The sequence below is a fragment of the Lycorma delicatula genome, chromosome 5 (assembly GCF_047948215.1).
Source record: "Lycorma delicatula isolate Av1 chromosome 5, ASM4794821v1, whole genome shotgun sequence".
Classification (NCBI taxonomy): Eukaryota; Metazoa; Arthropoda; class Insecta; order Hemiptera; family Fulgoridae; genus Lycorma; species Lycorma delicatula.
The window spans coordinates 127,737,003-127,763,435 of NC_134459.1; the positions used below are offsets into that span (position 1 = coordinate 127,737,003).

The window sequence follows — 26,433 nt, forward strand, 5'->3', positions numbered from 1 at the left end:
AAAATGAATCCCTTAACAAGTGATGAGGAAACATCATGACATTATATATCCTACCTGCGTCTCGGCTATCAGTCTGGTTTTAGCGCTTGTTCAGCTAGCATCTTATTGTCGCTTGTATTTATACACAATATTATAAATTTTTTTTAGTGCAAAGTTTAAGCATGCTTAAACATTTGTCCCTAAAGAAAATGCTGCAAGAAAAGAGGGGTAAGAGAAGAAAAACACTGCAGAAATCAAATTCCAAATTATTGAGAAGCGAGAATGAGGTGTGAGCGTGGCTGAAGTAGCACACACATAAATTGGTCTAAGTTAATGATTGCACTATCCTCAAAAACAAGGATAAGATTAAGAAGATTGATGCTTTGAAGGGTGTCAAGAATTTCTATGTAATGACCATGTATGTTCAACAATGTTGAAAAATTGCTTCTCAAACGGATCAAAGAGAAGCAAATGCAAGGCGACATTATTAATGAAAACATAATTTGTGAGAAGGTGAACTAATTTTTACTAACACAGCACGGGTGACACATTATCTTTTAACAGATTGGATCAATGAAGTGTTTGATCTGTCTGTAAAAAAAATATCTACTTGAGATGACTCAGCCACTCCATGCTTTACTTGTTACACGTAATGCTCCTGCACATCCTCCAGGCCTAGAAGATAACCGCCTTAAAGAATTTAAATTCATCTAGATCCAGTTCCTACCTCCCAACACTACTTCTTTACTGCAATCCATGGACCAGCAGATCATTTCAAATTTTAAAAAGCTCTACACAAAAGAGTTCAAGTGTTGTTTTGAGGTAACTGAAGGAACCAATCTCACTCTCAGAATTTTGGAGACCAATTTCACATCGTTGCCTGCCTCAAGATGATCGACAAGGCATCAAGAAAATCAATCCTAATTACTGCATGGAGTATAAAAAACCAAAGGAAAAAAAGAACAATAGATAGAACTACCAGAAAAAGCTATACTTACAATGAGCTGTCACTCCATGGTTGAGGAATTATCAGTGCTGGTTGTTGTGATACATTATTGTGATGATTATTTTGGTTATTATAATATGCATAACGTATTTCACGTTCATCTTCTAGCATTGCTTCTATACACTGCTCCATTAATGCTTCTTCTTCTAGCTGTTGCATCACCTTAAAAACAATAAAAATAATTTTGAAAATGAAAGAAAAATGTACAATTTTGGTTACTATTGTCAGATATGATTTAAAATATAGAAATTTCACCTAAATTTAAAAGGCTACTGATAGTCATATGTATCTGTTATTCAGAAAAAAAAAAATTAATTTTTTTTTCTTAACAATAAACTTCAAACAACACACCAAAATAGCAGCAACATCCTAATAAAGTCACTACTTTATATAACCTTTTAAATATGGATTTATCAGTCCATATTTCACTACAAATTGGGTAAAACAATAACAAAACACATCAACTAACAATCCATTATTGATTTCATAATATTTTATTACCATGATGAATCAATCCATGGATCCAAAAAATAGGTTATATTAAGCTTGTTGTTTTTGTACGTTCATGGGTGGCTTTGATTTCCCAAACTTTTCCAAATCGCAGTGCCATTTTTCAATTAAAATTTTTCCATGGTGCCCTATCCTAAGTAAAAACATAACTCAAGTAAGAGATAAAAATAAATAAAACTAGTGTCTTCGTTATTTAACATTTTTTTTTACTTTATTAACATTAAATTAATTATTAATGTGATAGATGAGCATGAAAATCACTGCACATTTTTTCAAATCGTGGAATTAAACTGGACACGACCACCCTCAATTCCTTTTCTACATTGATTTTAGCTCTACACTTGCTTTTTATTACAGCAAACGCTGAAAACCCAGCTTCACACAAATGTTGACTATTAAAATAGAATTAAAATCTGCTGAGGCTTATCAGTTAGAAGGAGATATTCATCTTTTATTGAAATCCAAAATTCTGTCAATTCCATGCTGCCAAATTTTGCTTTCAAATTGTTGCGGCAAGATAACTCTATAAGATTCTCTTCTTCCGCAGAAGTAAATTCAGACGACGCACTAGTGTTAAATGGACCTTAAATTCATGCAAACCTATCAAAATTTTCATTTTGAAAGTATTTCTCAAACTAGATAATTAACTGTGATAAGTGCCCTTCAAACATGGTTTTCATGTCTACAGAAAGTTAAAAATTGCTGCCTGCATTTTCATTCAATTTTCTTTTCCATAGAGTTTTTTAATAAAAGCTGATATTTTTTCTGTTGACTTCACAACGTGCATGTTTTTTCCCTGCAAAGATTCAGGGAATTCAATTTTTAAAAATGTTGCATAAATATGCATTTTATTTTTTTAAAAAGGCAACAAAATCTTCTCCATCTTTGTGTCCTTCCTCTTTAAGGAAATAAAAATTTCTTGCTGCAATTCAAAGGTACGTGATAAAATATTACTACAAGAGAACCACCGTGCACTGTTATAATACAACAAAGATGAGTGTTCAGCTCCCATATCCTCACAGTGTTTTTAAAAAACTTACTTTCAATGGACAAGATTTAATCAAATTTACCACATTCTAACACCTGATTCAGTGCAGGACTCAGATGCTTTTCTATGAATAATGGCAATGGGTCTACAGTGTATTTGATGATTGCTTTGAATAAGTGCCTGTAATTATTCATAGCAGCCAGACATGGAACGAGCTCTATCAGTACAGACACCACACACACTTAGGCCAATTCAAATTATTTTCAGATATGAATGTATCACAAATCTCGAAGAGGTCCTGAGCCTTCACTCATGCAATCATATTTTTATAAAACAGAAAGTTTTCTTTAACTACCCTCTATAAACCATACATAGCATAATATCAAATAAGCATCCTTACTATTACCATCTAGCTGTGTAACATTGTAAATTCTGGCCTAAATTTAAATTAAATTGAATTCGCTTATTTAAATTGGTGAATTTATTTGTATTTTATTTTATTATAAATTATTTTGTTATATGGATTTCTTAATACGTCAACGGACAATATTTTTTTTTTTAAATGTAAAAGTTAAATTAATAGCGGGATGATTCATTAGTAAAATAGAATTAAGAATTTTAAAAATTGAATTTTAAGAAATACGACATCATGTTTGAAAAATGAACAAACGTTGTCTATACAAAGAGTGCTACGTTTGTTTGACAAACTTAACGAACAAAGAGTGTTTGTTATGTTTGATTTGATAATTTGGAGAAATAGTGGTGGGGTTAGACCAGTGAGACCATCGGAAAGCGTCAGTTTTGTGTTTCGATGTGGTTAGTTTAGTGCAGTGAGTATGTTAAAAAAACTTATCAGGAAATTCATAAACTATGATTTGTATAGAATTCAGGTATGAGAATTTAATGTCAAAGGCATTTCCATAAAAACATTTCATGGATTTATCAGGAGATTGCTAATCAGTTGACTTTTTTTTAAAAGAACATTAAAAAATATTATTATTGAAAATGTAACATGTTATAATGACAAATTATGTTTAAAATTATAATTAAAATTAATTTTGGATTGGCCATTTCCTTATTATTATAGTTATTAGTAAGATATTTTGTAAAATTTTGATGTGTACAAGTAGTTACATAATAATGGTTCTACGAACTCAAGTAGACTAGTTATGGGAGTACTGAGTAAAATATGTTTATTGTCATTTTCCTTTATTTTTATAAGTAATGTGTATTATTCATCACTGTTAGTAATATTTTTTTGATTTGTTAAGTAACTGTAATTTTTTTGTTGTAAAACTTGAAAGAGAAGCATAAGCAACATAGTCATAGTGCATTGTTTCACAAATCCCAACAAAAGTATGTTTATTGTTTGTTTATTAAAAGTTTATTCTTTAAAAATCATAAAATTTTGTTTTTTGTGTTATTTAAATTTGATGATTTATACGAAGTTCTGCAATCCAAATTCCACTCCTTTAGTTTTTTTTTCAATTAATTGATTGTTGATATCCTCTGCCATACGTTGTATTCTCAAACTAATTGTGTTACTGGACAAAGGCACTTTTAAAAGCAGCTTTCCAGCACTCACCAATCATGATGTTCACCATACCTACAGCAGCTGGTAGAATAAATTCTTCTGTGATGATATGAGACTTCTTGCATTTTGCGATTCTGTAAGCCATCTTGTACGATGCTAGCAAAGCATTATTTGGTATTGATGCAGTATTAAAAAACCTATATTTTTCTTGTTTCAGTTCTTTTAATTTCCTGGCAAAAAAATCACGAGGTTTGCCAACCATGCTGTGGTGATTAGCTGCTTCTAAATTGTGTTTCAAGTTACTTGGAAGCATTCACTCCACTGTCAAAACTTTCATACACAATACACATTGTGGTCTCTTTTTACCATTAATTTCTGTTGACATAAAACCAAACTCTACATAACAGTCATCGTATTTACGATATTTTCGTTTCTTCATAGTCATGCCACTGGTTGAAGAAATACTTTCTTTATCTGCACTATTACTTTTATTACTGTTCAAAAATCAGTCCATCATTAAAGATACAAAAGCAAAAAATCATGAAACTATTTATCGAAGACAACAAACTATTCTACACAAGATAATTTATATACTGTTTATTGTGAGTTTAATTTCACAAGACTCAGATTATAAACCAACTGACTGAATCGAGCTGACAACGCTTGCTTAAATGCTTTCCACAAAATCTTCCTGAACAGTCCAAATCTGTCATGAACGGTCTACGCACCTCGACTTGTCTAATTGAGAAGGCACAGTGCATTGCCAGCTCATGTTCGCTAGAATATTATGCGCTGGTGATTTTACTTTTATACAGGGTCAAGTAAAATAAAAAACCACACAAAAATATCTAGATATTTTTAGCTTCTGCTTTCTTTTTCATTTAGTTAAGCCATATGTAAATGTCTTGGTTCAATTAATTATAAAACTTTTACAATATTTCATGGCGCCACTGTGAAGAGGCTGCGACATACAGTTTTGGAATCACTGAATTACATTATTAAACAAGCTGGATACGTTAAAAAAAATTATAAACCAATGGGACAGCTTTCAGTCATCCTTAAATCATCTTCAGTGTTGAATTTTAAAATATTATTATTAATGAAGCGATATTTAATGTAAAAAATAATAAAAGAGTAATTTTTGCTTCTGAACAATTCTGCACCTTATCAGACAGTGCAATGAAATTCTGTTTTCTAAGTATTAAAAATATTAAATTAATATAAATTCTACCAACATAACAGTTAAAACGTTTCTATTATGGGTCAATCCATGACAAGTTACCCAATCTAAAATTAAATGGTTGCAGCATGACCATTTTTGATTTTTGTATATTTTATGCATTCATTTGTAAATTTTAACATTTTAATAATTTCATATATGAAGCGTTTAAAACCATCTTTTTTTTTTATTTAAAAAAAAATTGTTTGTATGTGCAAGATTTAATTTTACTATGCCCACATGCCAAGTTTTGCATTTTTCTGGAATTTGCAATATCTCAATTATCTCAGAAACTAATCGATTTAAAAAATTGAAACAAAAACCATTGTAATCTAGCCAAAAATTACTACATATTATGTCATGTATAACATTTTCCTGTCTTGTATATCAGTGCCCTAAAATCAACTCTGAATCAGAACATTTAGAACGCAAAATAATTCAATTTTTGCTTAAGTATTTCATTATGAAGGTAAGGGACATCAATTCTAATATTTATACCCCCTTCTTAATATAGTACTAGAGAACCTATTTATGATTTTTTGAATTCTGACATCTTCTTCCTTTATTTTTGTAAAAGATCAATTGCAGGATTTTTAGAAATGTATAATTTTTGACACTTTATATCTCAGATGGGAAAGATAATAAAAATTCAGAAACTGTTTGGTTTGGGCCTCATATGACTGAAATAAGCTGTAAAAATAACAACATTCATATCCAACTGAGAAGTATGCATAAAAATCATAAAACTGTAAAGTATTTAAGAACTAGATGTTATAATTACAAACAACTAAAATTCTAAGAATTATATTTTTGTTTGGCTAAAGAGTTAATTTGATAAAAGTTCTCATAATGTTAAAAAATAAATCCAAATAAGTCAAGTTAATTCATAAGAAAATATTTGAAAATATACTGTTACAAAGCAATGAAAATGTAAACTTCAAATAACCTTGACATACATTTAATGTTACATAATAAAGTCTATGTATCACAAAAAGTGAATGTAAGACATTCTTTGATGTGACCAGTACAATTTATTCTAACATCAGCGTGAAATCTTATGGACAAACTTTCAGAGATGCAATGATACTGTCCAGTTGCTCTCATCAACTCCAGAGAAATAAGTTAGTGATAGCTCATTGGCTTGATATTAAAAAAACTTAACATTTGAAATTGCATAAATGACTTTGTAGTTGGAACAAAATGGAATTTTATGGCGTCACCTCATGGCAAAAATGCTGTTGATGGCACTGATGTACAATTAAAAGCGAAGTCACCAAGGCCAGTCTATATCACTCATACTCAGATCAAATTTTATCTCAGTACAACTCTGTATCTAAAATATCCATGAGAATAATTTTTTTTTGTAAATACAAAAGAAGTTGAAGAAAATTATGAAAGCATTCTTAAAAAAGATTTGAAAAGACAAAAAAACTGACAAGGCAAGTGCCAGCCAGAGAGCTGGTTCCTATTGAAAGTTTCAATATAAATTATTATCATGCTTGCATTTATGATAACTAGTAATGGTTGAATGTTGTTGATCAGGATGTAGATACTGAGAATATCTTTGTTAAGTTTTTTCCATCCAGCACAACTAAGAACATTTTCTAAATTATCAAATAATGTACAGTGTGGGTAGCTCTAAATAACATTTTAACCCCTTAATGGCTTTTGTTGAACGTCGACAGCCAAGATATTTATCAAATATTCTTCTGTCAACTTACTCATTTCTGGCCTATTTTGAATCGGTTATGGGCAAATCAAGTCACCAAGCGATTGAGCACTCTACTGGCCAATTCTTCTACTAATAACATACAAGTTTCAATTTTGATTTTTCATCATTTGAAATTTCAACAACAAAATCATATATCCCATGTCAAGTAGTTATGAGATTATGACTTCATCGAATGATTTAGTTACTTGTGTTCTGATTGTACCTATGTTTATTGTTGATACTACTATTGATCTATTAAAAATTGTTCAAATGCCATACGATTGTGATTTCAATTTATTAATTAAATCTAGTGATAGTGATTTTGCTAATGACACACTTGATCTTGATGCTGAATCAGAAAACTGAAACTTCATCAAATCACAATGAAATGGACTTTGTACCAACTCATTTCATTGTTTCTATATATAAGAAACAAGTTGAACATTTGATAAATATGTGTATATTTCATTTTTACTGTTTACATAACAAAAAAGGAGGTAAACTTGGCTCATTTGAGTTTCAAGAAGCCTTAGTTGAGGAAATCATAAGATAACATCACAATAAAGACAACCAGCCAAAAAGAAACTGTACACCCAACAAAGAAAATCTTCTGAGACTCATTCAAAAACATTTTCTGGATACTATACCATATAGTAAGTTATGTTTATTTTAAACTTAACTTATGTTATTTCGTAGCTGTAGTAATAAACTAATACTGGTCACATCAAAAAGTGCCTTACTACTTTCACCTTTAGTAATACATAAATTCAATCAGTACAGTTAAATATGTCAAGATCATTTAGAATTTACCTTTTCATTGTCTCGTATCAGCATTTTCAAACATTTTATTATTTAACTTGGGCCTAAATTTATTTTTTAAATTATGACAAGTTTTACCAAATTAATTCTATGGCTAAACAAAAAAGTAATTCTTGGAATTTTAATTGTTTGTAAGTACAAGATCTAATTGTTAAAGGAAGAAATACTTTCCTGTTTTACAATTTTTCAACCATATTTAAACTACAGTACCTCGCTTATCCACTGAATATGAATATTGTAATTTTTACTGTTTATTCCACTAGTTTAGGGCTCAAAGGCTCAAACCAAACAATTTCTGAATTTTGATTCCCTTCCCATCTAAGGGTTCAAAAATCGTACATTTTAAAAAATCCTGCACTTTTTAACTTGTTATAAAAAATAATGGAAGAGGACATTAGACTTCAAAATTCATAAATAGGCTCTCAAGAACTATGTTAAGGAGTATAAATATTAGAATTGATGTCCCTTTCCTTCATAGTGAAATACTTACAATCTCTGACTGGGAGTTGATTTTAGGGTATAAATATACAAGATAGGAAACTGATATGCATAACATGATGATGATGACGATTGAATGTGTAAACGAAGAAATTGACGAAGCAATTAAACGCATAAAAGGAGATGAAAATCTAATAATAGGGAGATTGGAATGCAAGCATTGGAAAAGGCAAGGAAGGAAATATAGTGGGTGAATACGGGGGACCGACTTATAAAGTTTTGCATGAAGTATAATTTAGTAATTGCCAACACCCAGTTTAAAAAACATAATAGAAGAATATACACTTTGAAAAAGTCAGGCGATACTGCGAGGTATCAGATAGATTATATCATAGTTAAAGAAAGATTTAGAAATCATAGACTGCAAAACTTACCCTGGAGCAGACATTGATAGCGACCATAATTTGGTGATAATGAAATGTAGATTGGGGTTTAAAAACCTGAAGAAAAGGTGTCAGATGAATCTGTGGAATTTAGAGAAGCTTGAGGAAGAGGAGGTAAAGAAGATTTTTGAAGAGGACATTGCAAGAGGTCTGAGTAAAAAAGATAAGGTAGAAAATGTAGAAGAATGGGAGAATGTTAAAAAGGAAATTCTTAAATCAGCAGAAGCAAACTTAGGCGGAATAAAGAGAACTGCTAGAAAACCTTGGGTTTCAGACGATATATTGCAGCTGATGGATGAACGTAGAAAATATAAGAATGCTAGTGATGAAGAAAGTAAAAGGAACTATCGACAATTAAGAAATACCATAAACAGGAAGTGCAAACTAGCAAAAGAAGAGTGGATTAAAGAAAAGTGTTCAGAAGAGGAAAGAGAAATGAACATTGGTAAAATAGACGGAGCATACAGGAACGTTAAGGAAAGTTTTGGGGTACATAAATTAAAATCCAACAATGGGTTTAAACAAAGATGGTACACCGATTTATAATACGAAAGATAAAGTTGATAGGCGGGTGGAATATATTGAAGAGTTATACGGAGGAAATGAATTAGAAAATGGTGTTCTACAGGAAGAAGAGGATGAAATGGGAGAAACAATACTGAAATCTGAATTTATGAGAGCATTAAAAGATTTGAATCGCAGAAACGCTCCTGGAATAGACGGCATACCTGTAGAATTACTGCGCAGTGCAGGCGAGGAAGCAATTGATAGATTATACACACTGGTGTGTAATATTTATGGAAAAGGGGAAGTTCCGTCAGACTTCAAAACTTTTTTAGTCATAATACCAAAGAAAGCAAGAGCAGATAAATGAGAAGAATACAGAACAATTAGCTCAACTAGTCATGCATCAAATATCTTAACTAGAATTCTGTACAGAAGAATTGAGAGGAGAGTGGAAGAAGTGTTAAGAGAATACCAATTTGGTTTCAGGAAAGGTGAAGCAATTTCAGGCCTCCAATTAATAGTAGAAAGAAGATTAAAGAAAAAAAACCAACATACTTTGCATTTATAGACCTAGAATAGGCATTCGATAACGTAGACTGGAAATGTTCAGCATTTTAACAAAATTAGGGTTAAAATACAGAGACAGAAGAACAATTGCTAACATTTACAGGAACCAAACAGCAATAGTAATAATTGAAGAACATAAGAAAGAAGCCATAATAAGAAAGGAGTCTGACAAGGATGTTCCCTATCTCAGTTACTTTTTATTCTTTAGCAGTTAATGATGTTAAAGAACAATTTAGATTCGGAGTAACAGTACAAGGTGAAACGATAAAGATGCTACAATTTGCTGATGATTCTCAACTAATTCTAGTTGAGGGTAAAAATGATTTACAAGAAACAATGAATGGCATAGATGAAGTCCTACGCAAGAACTACCGCATGAAAATAAACAAGAACAAAACGAAAGTAATGAAATAATGAAGATGGACCACTGAATGTGAAAATAGGAGAAGAAAAGATTATGAAGGTAGAAGAATTTTGTTATTTGGGAAGTAGAATTACTAAAGATGGACGAAGCAGGAGAGACATAAAATGCCAAATAGCACAGACGAAACGAGCCTTCAGTCAGAAATATAATTTGTTTACATAAAAAATTAATTTAAATGTCAGGAAAAGATTTTTGAAAGTATACGTTTGGAGCATTGCTTTATATGAAAGTTTCACTTCCATATAAAGCACGATGGATGATCGGAGTATCTGAGAAAAGATTAGAATCTTTTGAAATGTGGTGCTATAGGAGAATGTTAGAAATCAAAGGGTGACAAGTGAAGAGGTGTTGCGGTAAATAGATGAAGAAAGAAGCATTTGGAAAAATATAGCTAAAAGAAGAGACTGACTTATAGGCCACACATTAAGGCATCCTGGAATAGTCACTTTAATATTGGAGGGACAGGTAGAAGGAAAAAATTGTGTAGGCAGGCAACGTTTGGAATATGTAAAACAAATTGTTAGGGATGTAGGATTATACTGAAATGAAATGACTAGCACTAGATAGGGAATCTTGGAGAGCTGCATCAAACCAGTCAAATGACTAAAGATAAAAAAAAAAAATACATAACACATTATGAAGTAATTTTTGTGAAGATTGTAATAATGGTTTTTCTTCCTAGTCTCTAAGTCAATTATTTTCAGAGACATTGGAAAAATTACAAATGAAAAAAAAAGAAAAACTTGGCATGCAGGTATTGTAAAATTTAATCTAATTCATACACAAACAATTTTTTTTAAATAACAAAAATGGTTTTGGACTCCTGAAATATGAGAATGAATAATATAAAACAAAAAATTACAAAAATCATCCTATCATTTCATTTTAGATGGGTGATTTGATATGAAATGAAGCTAATGCAGTACAACTAAAATGAACTATTTTGTTCAAGAACTCTTTGGTTCAGTGTATTTGAATTTTCTGTAAATATATGACTTTTTTTTAAATTTTTCTTATATTATCATTTGGTAATTGTTTACAATTAAGGGTCACATTCAATTTCAATGAAATTTGGAACACACCTTATTTAGGACCTGAAGTTATTCATTACAATTGTTATTTTTTGTCAGAAACAACTTTCACCAGGGCTACGTCCTTCTAAAGTTACGTAGTAACCTCACAAAAAATTTTGTAATTCAATACTGCACAAAGGTAAAATACATTATTTTTGAACTAAATAATTTGGCTAGGTTTGTTAATTCAGTTAAAAATGAAATTTGATTCACTTAAGACTAAATTAAGTTAGATTTAAGCTTAAGTGCAAGCTAAGTAAGTTAAGAGCAATATGCATTATTTATGTTGTAAATAATTGTAAGTACAATTTGGTTAGGTTAGTGTAAAATACATTATTTTCAAACTAAATAATTAGTTATGGTTTACAATTATGGACTCAGCTTAAGAAATCCACCAATTTAATACTTAAGGTTAATTAGAAGAGGTTAGCATCAAGCGTTAGGTTATGTTGATATCGTACTGAATTTATAGTTAACTAATTTCTCTTTCTTTTTCTGTTTAGCCTCCACGAATCAAGTAAGGTATTACTTCCGAAGATGAAATAAATTAAGTGTAGTCTTGTACAGTCTCAGGTTGACCATTCCTGAGATGTGTGGTTAATTGAAACTCAACCACCAAAGAACACCAGTATCTACAATCTAGTATCCAAATCCATATAAAAATAACTGCATTTACTAGGCTTTGAACCTTAGAACTCTCGACTTCAAACATTATCTGATTTTGCAATGATGAGTTTAATCACTACACTAACTCGGCGGGTTGCCTAATGTAACGTTAATCTAACTATAGACAACTGAATTTTCACTTAAACAAAGATATTTACTCAGTAAATAATGCATTTTACACTCGTGCAGTGTTGAATTACTAAACCTTTGGTGAGGGTACTATATAGCTTACGGGGGATGAAACTGGACAAGGATTTCTATTGTAACAAATAACTTAGGTCCTAAATAAGGTACGTTCTAAATTTCATCAAAATCAGAGATGAATTCCTAATTTTAAACAATTACCTGACGTAACACTGGATGAAAAATTTCAATTATAATGAATAACTTGGATCTTAAGTAAAGTATATTCCAAATTTCATCAAAATGGGTGGTGAGTACTGAATTGTAACCATTACAAATTGTTAACTATTGTTAATTCTAATTGATATTTTGTAATTTTTAAAAATGAGCTGTTCTACCACATTAATGATTATCTCAATTGTTATTATTTTTTTTTTTTAGTCTATAATGTGTATAGAAAACATTTAAAAATTTTTTACTAGTGTACTTACTAATTGCTAACGATTAAAATGAACTGATATCATTATTTATTACTCCTGTACTATCTGTATAATACAAATGCTCACAAATTGGAGGATTCAACCAATGTGAAATAGTTACTAGAACATTAATGGTCTGAATTTATATTATATATAAGATTATCCCTCATAGCAGTCAATAAATTATTAGCTCCCATCTAAGAGGTTGTATTCTCAAAATTAGTATCCACTATAAAGTACACAAAAATAATTGAATGACTCCAAAAATATTTTTCCCAAACCTAAAAATAAATTTACCTGTTTATCAAATTCCTCTTCATTTTCCATCCACATATACTCAGAGAAATCACCATCAATTGTAGGTGAATCTAAATCATCTTGATGGCCATTATCAGAACCATCTGGAATATATGCACTAATACTTGACTCATGGCTGTAATAGCCATTAGATGAAGTATTTGTTGGGAGCTTCATTTTCATAACAACTTGTAAATTTGACTTCAACTTTATAATATTACGACCTACAAAATAAAATTATTATTAGTTATTTTGTTACTTGACATACTAAAATTCAAATCATTACTTATATAAGTTATCAGAGTTCTTTTTCAAATCTTTGTCAATACATTATGGGAATGCAACTATGCTAATTTTATAGTATATTAAACTATGTTATATCTTATATTAACTCTAAGCTTTAAATTCTTACTTTTTTAGTATGTACCAAATTAAAAAATAAACATTTCAATCAACCAACTACTTTGAGTATGTGTAACATACACTCAAAATTAGTTACCTTCAATTATTTTTAAAATCATATATAAAGCAGTCCATTCTACTCTACAATTGTTCTGTCCATAAAATTCTATAGGACTTATTCCACAGATAAATGCAAGTAGGATTTTCAAACTATTACATGGATGATTATAAACAGAAAACCATGCAGTTACTGTTTATATATTTTAAAGTTATCTGGAATTTTTTCACAAAGTTTTTCAAACTACATTCTTTTTAAAAGATGCTTAAAAAAAACTTAAGGAGGGGCAAAAATAATATGGAAAATTTAAAGGATGAAAAATCTATGTGTGAATATCTTGAGTATTACTTACACATGCACGCACCCGCACGTATATATATATATATATATATAATTATTAAAAAAGCATTAAAATAGTATTAAATTCTCATTATTTCCTCCTTAGGATCTACAGGCTAAATCCCTGAAACTATTATTTATTAAAACCTACCCTAACTTAATATGAATGTAGATGATGACAAACTCAAAATTATTAACAAAACATTAATTATTTCAATTTAGTACAAATAACTAGCTACAAAACGTAGAAACTCCTTAAAATTAAAACATCACAATGCACAAAGATCTAATTCTATAAGTACAATAACTACAAACCAAATAATACTCTCATCTTTAAATTAATTTGATAACCATATTATATAAAATGAATGCACATACATCAGACTAAAATAGTGGATTCACAAACAAGGACTGAAAAGAATTCGTTTTAGCATAGGTAGCAATAAGTTAAAAATTGTAAACTGATTAGCATACACAAATCTCCTTCGGCTGCTTACCATATGCTAATTTAACACAATGAAAATTTTTACTTGTTAACATATAAAATACCCCCGAGTATATGTAGTAAACACTAAATCTAAGTTTTATTGAGTTCATTAAGTTCTTTAACAAAAAAATAATAATCCGGAACAATTTTTTTTATACTGGTTACCTTTACACGACTATGGACTACAGCAAATTCACTCACAGTTACTGCGACGTCATAATTACTTTTTTCAAATGCAAACGCTTAATATTATAAACAAATCGAAATTAAGCAAATAATCTAAATATATATATGTACAAATAAAAAATAAAAGTAAGTAAAAATACGGTATGAAAAAATGTGTTATTCTTCTTTCTTCTAAGGAACCATTTTGTACCAAATTCTGTTCAGTTGGGAAAGGTATGCTAGTCCAAGATATAAAAATAAATATAATCGAAATTACAAACCTTGGGTGTAAATACCACACAATGAAAATTAATATCATACGCACACTTTTATTTAGGTCATGTAAACAAACCCCCAACAAACCTAAATTAACCAGACGCCCTGATGAAGTTCACTAATCACGTATAGTTGCTCTTTAATCAGGGTAGGCAACTTGTTTCGTTGGGCATTTGTAAACAAACAGTGTTGATTTATTGTGTGACTTGCAAATCAGAAAAATATGAAAAAAATTTGTAGTTCATATCCTGATTTTTTTTTAGATGAATCAATATTAAAAGTAGTTATTACCAAAAGTAAGATGATATCGTTAAAAAAATTAATTATCAGAGATAAAGCATATACGTAATGAAGAATCTGTGCGGCGAAATGAAATAAAACCCAAAATGGCAATACGATGAAATTTGTTAATTTAACAGTTATTTAAAGGTAATGAGTATTTTGTCATTTTACGGGATTCAAATTACATATAAAAGTATAAATATTAAAAAGATGTTTGCTGAACAGTTCCAATAAGTTACTGATCAAACAGTTGGTAGTGCATATATACGAAGATTTTTCTTGCAACTACGGTAATATACTGCCGAAGGGAGTAGAAGTGCTGTCAACCACAAAGAAATAAGATTCATTTGCATTTAACCTGCCAGGGGGGAGACCTGTTACCTAACAGTGAACTAGATTAATATAATGAATAAAACATAAGTGTTTTGACTGCCTTCCTCTCTACTTTTTTCGATTTATTTGAACTCTTGCACACGTCAATGTAAGAACCGTTGGATTGCTCTATGCATAACTGTAGAATGACTACATATTTTTTAAAAATATTATGACCTGTGGAGTTACCTATGATCACAAATGAAAAACTATAAACGAAAGGATTCCATTCAGAAAAAGATACAGAAATACATATTAACAAAAATATATATATACATTTACCAAGAATTCAATTTAAGAGTGCAATATAAATGGGAAAATTAAGCGCATGATGGTTATCATTAACTGCCAAAAAAAACACCTAAGAAAAGAGCAGTTAAATGATAAAAATGCAGGAATTGAACAAATTTAGGATTTAAATAATTAGTAGCGTTGCAATTTGTAACTCAGACGTGCTAACTAGTAATAAATTTCATCTCTCAGCATAAAGAAATGGGGTTTAAACATTTTTCCAATACGTGAAGCAGTTCAAAATGTTTTGCAAAAGTCAGGAACCATAGTTGTTCCATGTATTTAGAAAAGGGATATCTAATTAAAATATTTATTTTTGACTATTGCAAGTTAAGTGAATGTAATTAATTATTTCACAGTGTTAGGTTAAATTGGTAGATTAACTTAAGATTTTTGGTACAATCAGAGTATAAAATTAATATAAATGCCCTGTAGAATCTGGAAAACTACTGTGAAGGGGAACTGCATCATCGTAACGAAAATATATTTTATGTATTTCTATATTTAGGAACTGAACCTTTGCTTTTGGCTTTGTTGTAGCCTTTTAAAATAAAAATCTTTTATAAAATATTATAAGATAACATTCACCGCTGGTTGCAGTGTTGAAAACAGCCTAGAATTTAAGCTAGCAAGATCAAATATAGACTAAAAACGCTGCAAGAGTGATTGACGAAGCTTTTAAAAAAAGGAAGTAGATTGAGTTTGGTTTTTTAATAAAGGTTACTATTTCTTTATAATCTTTGTACTTAAATGTAAAGACTACACATATATCATTGCGTATTCTTAATTCGGTAGATCCCGTTAGTGAGGATATTGTACCGGTATCAATAATTAAAGTAAAATTACTTAGTAATAATTACAAGGTATATAGAAAAGTCTCAAAAGAGTTTTTTTAGTCAATTACTAGCTGTTCTATCGAAATATTTTAATTTACGTTAAGAAAAATATTGTTCCTCTTGTAAATACTTCTTAGGTGACGTTTTTAGTGTATTGGTTACCCTGATCGTAGTAGTCATCAGCTGAGTATATTAATTCAGCTGTTTATACCTAGGTCATGAATTTTATAATACGAAATCCGATTGGTTTAAGTTCTGTGACTTGCATGAAGATAACGAATCAAAATTTTACGTCCAAAATTTGTGAACGCTACTTGTTATTTATCACTATAAAATGGCTTCATGACTATTAATTTTAAATGTGCAATTTTGCAAGCTGTTATAGTTTTAATTTAAATGGTTCAGTCACTCCAGTAGTATAGTCATTCATTAGAAGAGCTCATTGTATTTAACATGGAGACGGAAAGTGATGATTGGTCAAATAAACGTTTCGAGAAGTTAGGTTTTAAACCTCAAAAAGAAGACGTGTACAACAAACTTTTGCCATACTCTGAAAGGTTAGATGATGACTCCGTAAATATGCTTAAAGAAGTAAAGGGACATTTAGGGAAATTAATTATATTAAGAGAAATGAGACCTGGCTGTGGTATGTGGGTTGTGAAATTACAAAGGTAAGAAAGCAGTTGAAACTAAGTAGGTTATAGTTTTTAAGTTTGTGTACTGAAGTAAAAATACTTGAATTTTTCAAAACATTGTTATAATTTTTTAATGTATTAGTAAGTATAACTTTGAAACAATAATATTTATAATTTCTAGGCTATGTTGTATTTTGTCATCGACATATACATTCTCAACTGAAACATGTTTGTGTTGAGATTTTTTATAAATTTTATTGGTTTTCAGTTGTAGCTTTTTAAAATATTGTTTAATTTTGTCGTATATTTCCTCAAGTTGTAATATTCCTCTTTTTTGTATGCACTGAGTAATCAAATACACATATTAAATCTATCACTGATGTTTGTTACACTTTTTTTGTTTATCTAAGTTGTCCTTATGATTTAGAAATGTAATGTGTACTATGATAATTTACATTTTTTTTTGTCTTCAGTCATTTGACTGGTTTGATTCAGCTCTCCAAGATTCCCTATCTAGTGCTAGTCGTTTCATTTCAGTATACCCTCTACATCCTACATCCCTAACAATTTGTTTTACATATTCCAAACGTGGCCTGCCTACACAATTTTTTCCTTCTACCTGCCCTTCCAATATTAAAGCGACTATTCCAGGATGCCTTAGTATGTGGCCTATACGTCTGTCTCTTCCTTTAACTATATTTTTCCAAATGCTTCTTTCTTTCTTTTAATTTACATATTTTATTGTAATAACCTAATGTAAATAGTATGTACATCCTACTTTAATATCTGTTTATTTTATAATTTACTATACTCTACTGGTATAGTATTCTATTAGCCACAAGAAAAAAATCTGACTTAAAATTTATTTTAATAAAAAATGTATGAATTAATGAACAGTTTGCATAAAAAGTATTGTACGCAAAGTTAAAGATTTCAACTGTCTGTAAAGACAAAAAGATTATGCAGTACCTGATGCTTTTAAGGAAAGTGAAAGTCTTTTTACAATACCATTGAATACAGTAAATTTAACAACAGAAGTCTTGATTAAACTTCATAAAAGTTTTAATATTAGCCATTAAAGTTATGAAATATTGAAATTTCATTCTGAAGATCAGGGTACTTAGTTTTTGTATAACTTATGTCCTTTGCTGGTCTGGAGTATTATTACAGAATAATGTTGCTATACATTTTAAAAAACTGGCTAAAACACAGTGGATTCATAGCTGGTCTATAGCATCATTATTACGAATTAATGTTATATAATTAAAAAGTCTACTATAAACCTATTACAGCATATTAACTAGTACATTCATTCTACTATAAAACCATTTACAGCACATCTCACCCCTAGTCCTTTTTTTTTTCCTTTTCCTTTCTTACCACAGGAAAAATTTGTGCTCAAAGCTTATTTCAGACCGATTTTTTTTTTTTTATTCTGCTCAGAATGGCTTGCAGATATCCTGGTTTTTCACTTGCATGATTTGACATTGCACTTCCAAAACTATAATTCACCAAAGTACAATTTCACTTCATGATGATTTTTGCAAACCAAATTCCTGGGTAGAATTCTGCAGACTTGTAAAAAAAGTAATGGTTTGTAAAAGTCAGTAGATCACACAGCCTCATTGCATAAATAGATGGAAAGAGGAAGTATATACTGATAGGATTATGTGTACCTTCAATAAAAGTATGTAACTTAAAACTGAAACATCAATATAAGATTGCAGTTAAATGCTTCGTAGCAAGTCGATTACATTACTGGAATTTATAACATTGGAGATAACTAAAGGACAGATTGTGTATTGTCTTGAGTAATTTGTATTTTATCTTCTCATAAGTGATCTACAAATATAAACTGCTTTCTTAAGGGAGGCAAAATAATAGATATCAGTATATCCAAGGGGAGATAATAATGTAATTTACTTGCAGAATCATGTTTGTTATCTTGTATAAAATAAACAATAAAATTGAATTTACTAAATGTCTTTATTTACATAATTCATTTGGACATTTTCTGTTTGTTAATGTAATCTAGTTAAAAAATGTCCAGTTTACTGTAAATATTGAAATCAAAAGATGAAAACTACTTATTTTTGTGAAAAGGGGGTCAAAATAGAAATGTACCGTTTAATTTATGAGTATAACTTTTAAAGAAAGGTTAAAAAAAAATATTAAATATAAATATCTATTAAATTAATTGCAAATTATTATAAAACTGTAAAGAATTTTCAACTTTGTTGTGAAGTCAGAAAGTTGTAATTATCCAGTTTCTATTATAGGATTTAACTTAATGTAATTTTGTTATGCTTGTTTCATGTTATTTCATTAAAAAGGTCTATTTAATCTAATTATTCAGTAAAACTTTTAAATTGTAATTAGGTGTCATGAACATGTATTAATCTAATATCGATCGTACTACTGTTTATTACACAGGCAGCTTTGTACTAAATTGGCTATCTTTTTGCTAAATAATTTTAAAGAATTCTCTCATGTGATATCCATACCAAAAATATGAACACTAGTCCACCCTTGGATTGTGTATTTCTAGTTGACTGCTACATGAATTATTGTTTCTATTCTTGTGAACTAGAAATGTAGCAGCAAGATGTTTGCATATTGAGAAAAGATCATTAGATGATTGCAATCTGTGAGTGAGGAGCAGTCCATTAAGTAATCCAGATAGGCAGCAGTAGTGTCAGAGGAAAACATATCCCTCACATTAGATAAGGAGATAATGACCAAATGTTTCATGCCATTGAGAAGCAGGTAGCTGCATCATAGGTATTACTATATTTTTTGTGTGTACGAGGTGTGTTCAAAAAGTAACTAGAATTTTTGTTTTTTGGAAGAAATTTTATTTATTTGTCTACATTAATATTATCCCCTTCAAAATAGTCCCCAGTAGATATTTTACATTTATGCCAGCGCTTTTTCCACTCCCTGAAACATTTCTGGAACTGGATCTTTGTAGTAGTGTTTAGCTCTTTCAGCTATTCACTTTTTAATCTCATCTATGCTTGTAAAATTATGGCCCTTTAAAGTTCTCTTTATTTTTGGGAATAGGAAAAGTCACATGGGGCCATGTCTGGTGAATATAGTGGCTGGGGTATCATTACAATGTTTGTTTTTGGCTAAACATTAATGAACAAGCAATAAAGTGTGAGCAGGTGCATTATCGTGGTGCAAAAGTCGTGAATTGTTTTGCCACAAATCTGTGGTTTTTTTCGGGTTGCTTCATGCAAATGGCGTTGAACTTGTAGGTAATACTCCTTGTTGATCATTTGAGCTTGTGGAAAGAACTCATGATGCACTATGCTGTTAAAATTGAAGAACACTGTGAGCATAACCTTCACATTCGACCGTACTTGTCAAGCTTTTTTCAGTCTTTGTGATCCAGAATGCCTCCACTGGGACAATTGATCCTTAGCTTCGACCTCATATCTGTAAACCCATATTTCATCATCTGTTACGACACGTTTCAGTAGTTCTGCTTTGTTGTTTACTTCATTTAGCGACTCTTGAGCAGTTTCCATTGGCTGCTGTTTTTGTTCGAAATTCAACAGTTTTGGAACAATTTTGCTATCACACGTTTTGTATCCAAAAACATCTGAAAAAATTTCATGGCATGAGCAAATTGATATCCCAACATCATCAGTGACTTCTCTGATTGTGATTCAGTGATCATTCATAATCATTTCTTTTTTTTCCCAAGTTTTCATTGGTAATTGATGTGCTTGAGCATTCAGGGTATTTGTCATCTTCAACGTCTTCACGATCTTCTTGGAAACACTTATAAAACTCGTAAACCTTTGCTTTACTCATAGCAGATTCACCAAAAGCAACATTTAACATCTTTAAAACATTGCTACACTTTATTTCATTCAAAATTTTAATACAAATTCTGTGATCCATTTATACAAATAAAAAATTGCCGATCGTATCAAAACACATGTTATCCTTTTGACAGCTGAGAACAGACTAAACATCCAATATGGCTAAAAATGTACACATACTTTTCAGACATGTTTACCAATACAAGAATGAAAAAATCCTGAGAATCAGACTAATACAACGTGAAAAATTTCAAAATTCTTGTTACTTTTTGAACACACCTCATATATGTGGAGAGGCAAAAAAAATTATTCCTGATGAGACTGCAGCCCTTTCAATATTTGCTGAAGGCATCAACTTATTAATGCCTAATGACATGAACAGCAAAATTTAAGCTAACCTATTTTAGGCTTGTGAGTTATGCAGCTGAAAGCAATGAAAACCTATAGCTATATTTCCCAAGGAATTGTTTTTCTTCATTCTTCTTTTTTAAATCTCAGTGATTCTTTTCATTTTGTTAAACTATTTTGGTCTGCCAATCAAATTTCTGGATGAGCTGTACTCAAGAGATTGTAAAAAAAAAAAAAAATATGTAAAAACTATGATATTTTTGGATTGGAGCAGGGGATGTTAGAAGTCTGTAATGTTGGCAAGCTTGAAAAATGAAAAGAAAAAGGCGATAATAATAAATAACAATTTAAGATGAAGAGTATGTTATTAAACGACTCAGTGAGAGAATTATTTTAGGTAGTGTACTATATATTCAAATTAACAGCAATGTGTAGAAGACTTGCTAGAACACCGTATGATGATGAGGTTCAAAGCTCAAGACTACAAGTATGCATTTTTTAATGTTAATTTTTCAGTAGAAAATGAAGAGCTGTTAAAAATATATAAAGTTGTATAGGATATAATCAACTTTGTAAAAGGAGAGGTCAGTTTCTTGGCAATAGGAGAATGGAATGTGTAGTAGGAGAGTAATAGGTAGGTTAAAGAAATGAAAGAGGACTAATCTTCCAGACATTTTTACTCACCCCAAACTGGTGACTATAAACACCCTTTTGTAACGTAGTAAAGAAGATGCACATAAGTGAAATTAAGATGTGTGAGAGGACATCATTATAAACAAACAAAACGGATAAAAGGTAGACATCTGAAATAAAATTGTTGACCGTAAAATGTATTCAAGATATTTATTCTAGCCATAATTTAATAATGGCATTGAAATTCAAGAGATTTACTGAAACAAATAGTTACAAACTGACTAAAAGAGGATGATGTGAAGTTAAAATTTGAATAAACTATAGACACAAACCCAGAAGTAATTACAAATATAGATTCATTTGAAAAATAATGGGGAAAGTTAATGCAAGAAATAATGAATCAAAACAAAAGAGATAAAAAAAATTAATAAATAGTGGGTAGGAAATTTAATAATGGATTAACACTGAACGTTAAAAATCACTAAAGTTGGTAAATACAGAAAATTTAATCACTTTGTAAGAAATTAAGTGATAAAATGTATAGCAGCATAAAAAACTGAGAGATTTGAGAGAGGTAGAGAAAAATGTGATTACAGAAAGGTGGAAAATAACAGCGAACCGTTTGATAATGAAGCTAAAGTAAATTAGTATTGGAGGTACAGATGAAAAACTATTGTCAGGGATTGAACAAAAGGGTGTACATGATAGAGGAAAAAGATTATCTGATGAACTGTTAGTGGGAGAGAAAGAGATTGAGAAAGATTTCAGAAGAGACTATATGACTATCTGAATTTGATAGAGAACAAGAATAATGCATTAAAAATTGATTATATACCATCTGTAGTAAAATTTGTCATATTGGAGAAGTATCAAGATTTTATTTTTAAAAAATTCAACATCATAAAAAAGAAAACAGGAGCAGATAAACTATTGAACTTTAAAATTATGAACTGTACTTAAAAATATCTTTTTGTAAAAAAAAAATGCTTTGATAGTTTTTAGTAAGTAGAATGTATGGTAATAGGTGAATTTTATGTAGACAAATTTGGTTTGGCATGGGTATATACAAGGCTACCAATCTAGCACTCGCACTAAGAAGGGTTAAGAAAATTAAGGTCACCTCAACAATTTGGTGAAAGCATTTGATAAGCTAAACTGGAATAAATGTTCAAAATTTTAAGAAAAGTAAAGAGGTGGCAATTATAAAAGAAAGATGAAAAAAAGACAAGACATTCAGAAAGGAGTGAGACAAATATGTGTAGCCTGCTTGCTTTTTTGCTTTCACATAGAAGCAGTACAGGAATTACAGGAAAGATTTGATAGTGGAACCCTTTCCAAGAAGAGGAAATATGATTTATTCATGACAAAAAATGAGAAAAGAAATAATGTATGACACAGATATATTCTTTGAAAATAAACGTATAAAATTTGGGTATAAAAATAGTGTTTAGAGTGTTTTTCTGAAATTAGCTTAAAATTTATTGTTGGTTAATGGATTGTTAATAATTTAGAAACTACAGGCTCTAATATGGTGTATAATATAATTTTTATAGTCTGTACAAAATAATATCGGCTCAAATTCAGATTTTTCCTTTCATTAGAAAAGTTTTAGTGTACAATTTTTTTTTTTTTTTTTGTCTTCAGTCATTTGACTGGTTTGATGCAGCTCTCCAAGATTCCCTATCTAGTGCTAGTCGTTTCATTTCAGTATACCCTCTACATCCTACATCCCTAACAATTTGTTTTACATATTCCAAACGTGGCCTGCCTACACAATTTTTTCCTTCTACCTGTCCTTCCAATATTAAAGCGACTATTCCAGGATGCCTTAGTATGTGGCCTATAAGTCTGTCTCTTCTTTTACTATATTTTTCCAAATGCTTCTTTCTTCATCTGTTTGCCGCAATACCTCTTCATTTGTCACTTTATCCACCCATCTGATTTTTAACATTCTCCTATAGCACCACATTTCATAAGCTTCTAATCTTTTCTTCTCAGATACTCCGATTGTCCAAGTTTTACTTCCATATAAAGCGACACTCCAAACATATACTTTCAAAAATCTTTTCCTAATTAATTTCTTTTTAAATTAATTTTTGATGTAAAGAAATTATATTTCCTACTGAAGGCTCGTTTTGCTTGTGTATTAAATATAAAATATAATATATAATATTAAATATAGTGTACTATATTTAATATTTAAGCATTGGATGAACCATTTTAATATGTCACCTCTTGTTATTTTTTTTAGCAAATATTTATTACACTTGCATATTTTTTGCCTTTTTCACTACTGAATGTTCTGTGAATTCCATAAGTCATAAGAAAAAACTATGCCATTCTCTGTGGTAGAGTGGTAGCATCTCAGCCTTTTATCTGGAGTTTCTGGGTTCAAATCCTGGTCAGGCATGGTATTTTTCATATACATTTTTTCATTCTCAGGGCAAAATGACCAAAACAGTCAGTGCCTGTCATCTCAAAAATAAAGTAATAACTTTGTTTTTATCATGGAAGTACTGCAGAGTGCTTGTCCTTTAAGTAATGTACCCCAGACTTATGCAGAGTAAAATGCTTACCTTCTATGTCAAAAACAGATAATTTGTAGCCTGGATTATCATTTATACTTGCCAATGACTCAGTATGACTAACGCCAATGACTCAGTATTATATCCTGCACCATTCTGTTGTAATTTAATTAACTACTTATTGTTGTTGATGAATTAGAGGTATAACAATGTACAGTTGCTGCCAAGTAACTGCAAGCTTGGAGTGGCGACAATTACTGTCCAACATATCATGCATCATATTTATGCTACTAAGAGAAGACTAATTGTGGTGTGCCAGTGTAATAGTTTAGTAATATAATAGTATAGTAGTGCCAATATAATAGAATAACAGTGACATGTGGGCTGATCATCCAAGCTTGCCGTTTTGAGGTGGCTACTGTACAGACAGGTATACGAATACTAGATATCTGTTGATTTACTGATTATCATTACTTCAGATCCTAAAATAACTTAATAATTGTTTGGTAATGATAATTTGATAATTTGTTTGGTTATGCAGTGTAAGTTTATGTGTTGGAAGTTTGTTTATTTCAGTAATTTATGTCTGACTTTTTTTTGTATTTTTCAAGCTTTATGCCATGCTTACATCTTAATTTATTATTGATTTATGCAGTCAAGTAATAAGTTCTATATCTGTGACTTAGTGAAGTATCTGTTGCAATGAGTTTAAAAATATGCTTATAAGTTATGTATAATTAAACTAATAAACTTTGTTTAAATCTAAACTTAAATTGTTATTTTAACAGGTATATAAGACTCTATGGATTAAAATTCTCTAAAGAAGATCATCTACTTTTCATAAACTTAACATTTGAAGCTCTTACTATACCTTCATTAGAGCCTTATTTGGTGAACAAATTTGCGAGTTTACTTATCCTTTTGTTGAAGTAAGTTAATTTGCATTTGTATAGAAACTTATATGATTATTTTTCATTTCTTTTCATCTTGATGATTTTACTGCGTTTAAAGTATTGACAAATTGTCTCCACTTCTGTCCTTTATAAACCTTTTCTTAAAAATGTTTGTTGTATATTTTTTGTCTATGAACTAAATTTTTTTTTTTACCTTTGGCAAGATATTAGATATATATATTAGTGAAGAAAGTGAAATAGATGAAAAATATATTACTCTTGTGTGGAATTTGAAATAGAAGTTTCTTTTTTCTTAATAGAATTAATGTTACAGAATGAATTACTGTATAAAAAATTCTTTGATCTGTATTAGTTGTAATAGGAACTAAGAATTAGAAGTAGTTATAAATTATCAACAAGTGCTAGGAATTATTATAAATTTTTATAGTGTACTTTTAGTTTCTTCTGTTTTTGGATTGTTTCCTAAAGTGTGTTTTTGATACAAATCTGTTTTAATGTATTCTCCTTATTTCATTTATGGTTTGAAAACGACCTAATTTCAAGGTTACCTTCATTTTGGGCCAACAGTAAGTGAGGCACAACAGTTGACTTGTCTTTCGCCAGATAATATCGGACAAACCCACTGGGTTGGTCTAATAGTGAACGTATCTTCCCAAATCAGCTGATTTGGAAGTCGAGAGTTCCAGCGTTCAAGTCCTAGTAAAGTCAGTTATTTTTACATGGATTTGAATACTAGATTGTGGATGCCGGTGTTCTTTGGTGGTTGGGTTTCAATTAACCACACATCTCAGGAATGGTTGAACTGAGACTGTACAAGTCTACACGTCATTTACATTCATACATATCATCCTCTGAAGTATTATCTGTAAGGTAATTACCAGAGGCTAAACATGAAAAAGAAAGAAAGATAATATCAGACAAGACGTAATGCATATGTTGGTGCATTGTTATGGAGCAACTTCCAGCTCAGGTCTCTTTCTGAATTTAGCATCCCTCAAACCTTGTTAAAACTAAACTTAATGGACCAAGCTTTTTCTTTTCCCCTCAAAAAACCACCATCACCTTCTTGTTTCACCAACTCTTGGAGGCGTTTTTTTGGGGGGCATTCCTTTTCTGATTCACCAGACAATGTCTTGGGTATCAAAACTTTTGTGCCATTAACCCAAATCTCATATTTTGTTATATTTTCAAAAAAATCTTGATTGGCATTGGCACAGTCGAGAAGGTTTTTATTGATATTAACACATCTGTTAA

The 26,433-nt window shown here is 30.2% G+C and overlaps 2 protein-coding genes across 4 annotated transcripts in view; one reads left to right on the forward strand and one right to left on the reverse strand.

Moving 5' to 3' along the window:
* The window catches only part of Paip2 (polyA-binding protein interacting protein 2), a 35,306-nt gene extending 20,630 nt beyond the window's left edge, over window positions 1–14,676 (reverse strand). The window contains exons 1-3 of the mRNA XM_075367069.1: window positions 14,516–14,676; window positions 12,784–13,007; window positions 978–1,147 (exon numbers count right to left, since the gene is read on the reverse strand). Coding sequence (XP_075223184.1) covers window positions 978–1,147; window positions 12,784–12,966 — 353 coding nt within the window. The 5' untranslated portion in view covers window positions 12,967–13,007; window positions 14,516–14,676. The remainder of the gene's footprint in view (window positions 1–977; window positions 1,148–12,783; window positions 13,008–14,515) is intronic.
* A 1,857-nt stretch (window positions 14,677–16,533) lies between these two features.
* LOC142325375 (proteasome activator complex subunit 4A-like) overlaps window positions 16,534–26,433 on the forward strand; it is a 168,651-nt gene continuing 158,751 nt past the window's right edge. For 2 of the 3 annotated variants that reach the window (XM_075367071.1, XM_075367072.1), the window contains exons 1-2: window positions 16,534–16,962; window positions 25,054–25,194. In XM_075367071.1, coding sequence (XP_075223186.1) covers window positions 16,745–16,962; window positions 25,054–25,194 — 359 coding nt within the window. In that variant the 5' untranslated portion in view covers window positions 16,534–16,744. The remainder of the gene's footprint in view (window positions 16,963–25,053; window positions 25,195–26,433) is intronic. The other variant, XM_075367073.1, reaches the window with a different exon arrangement.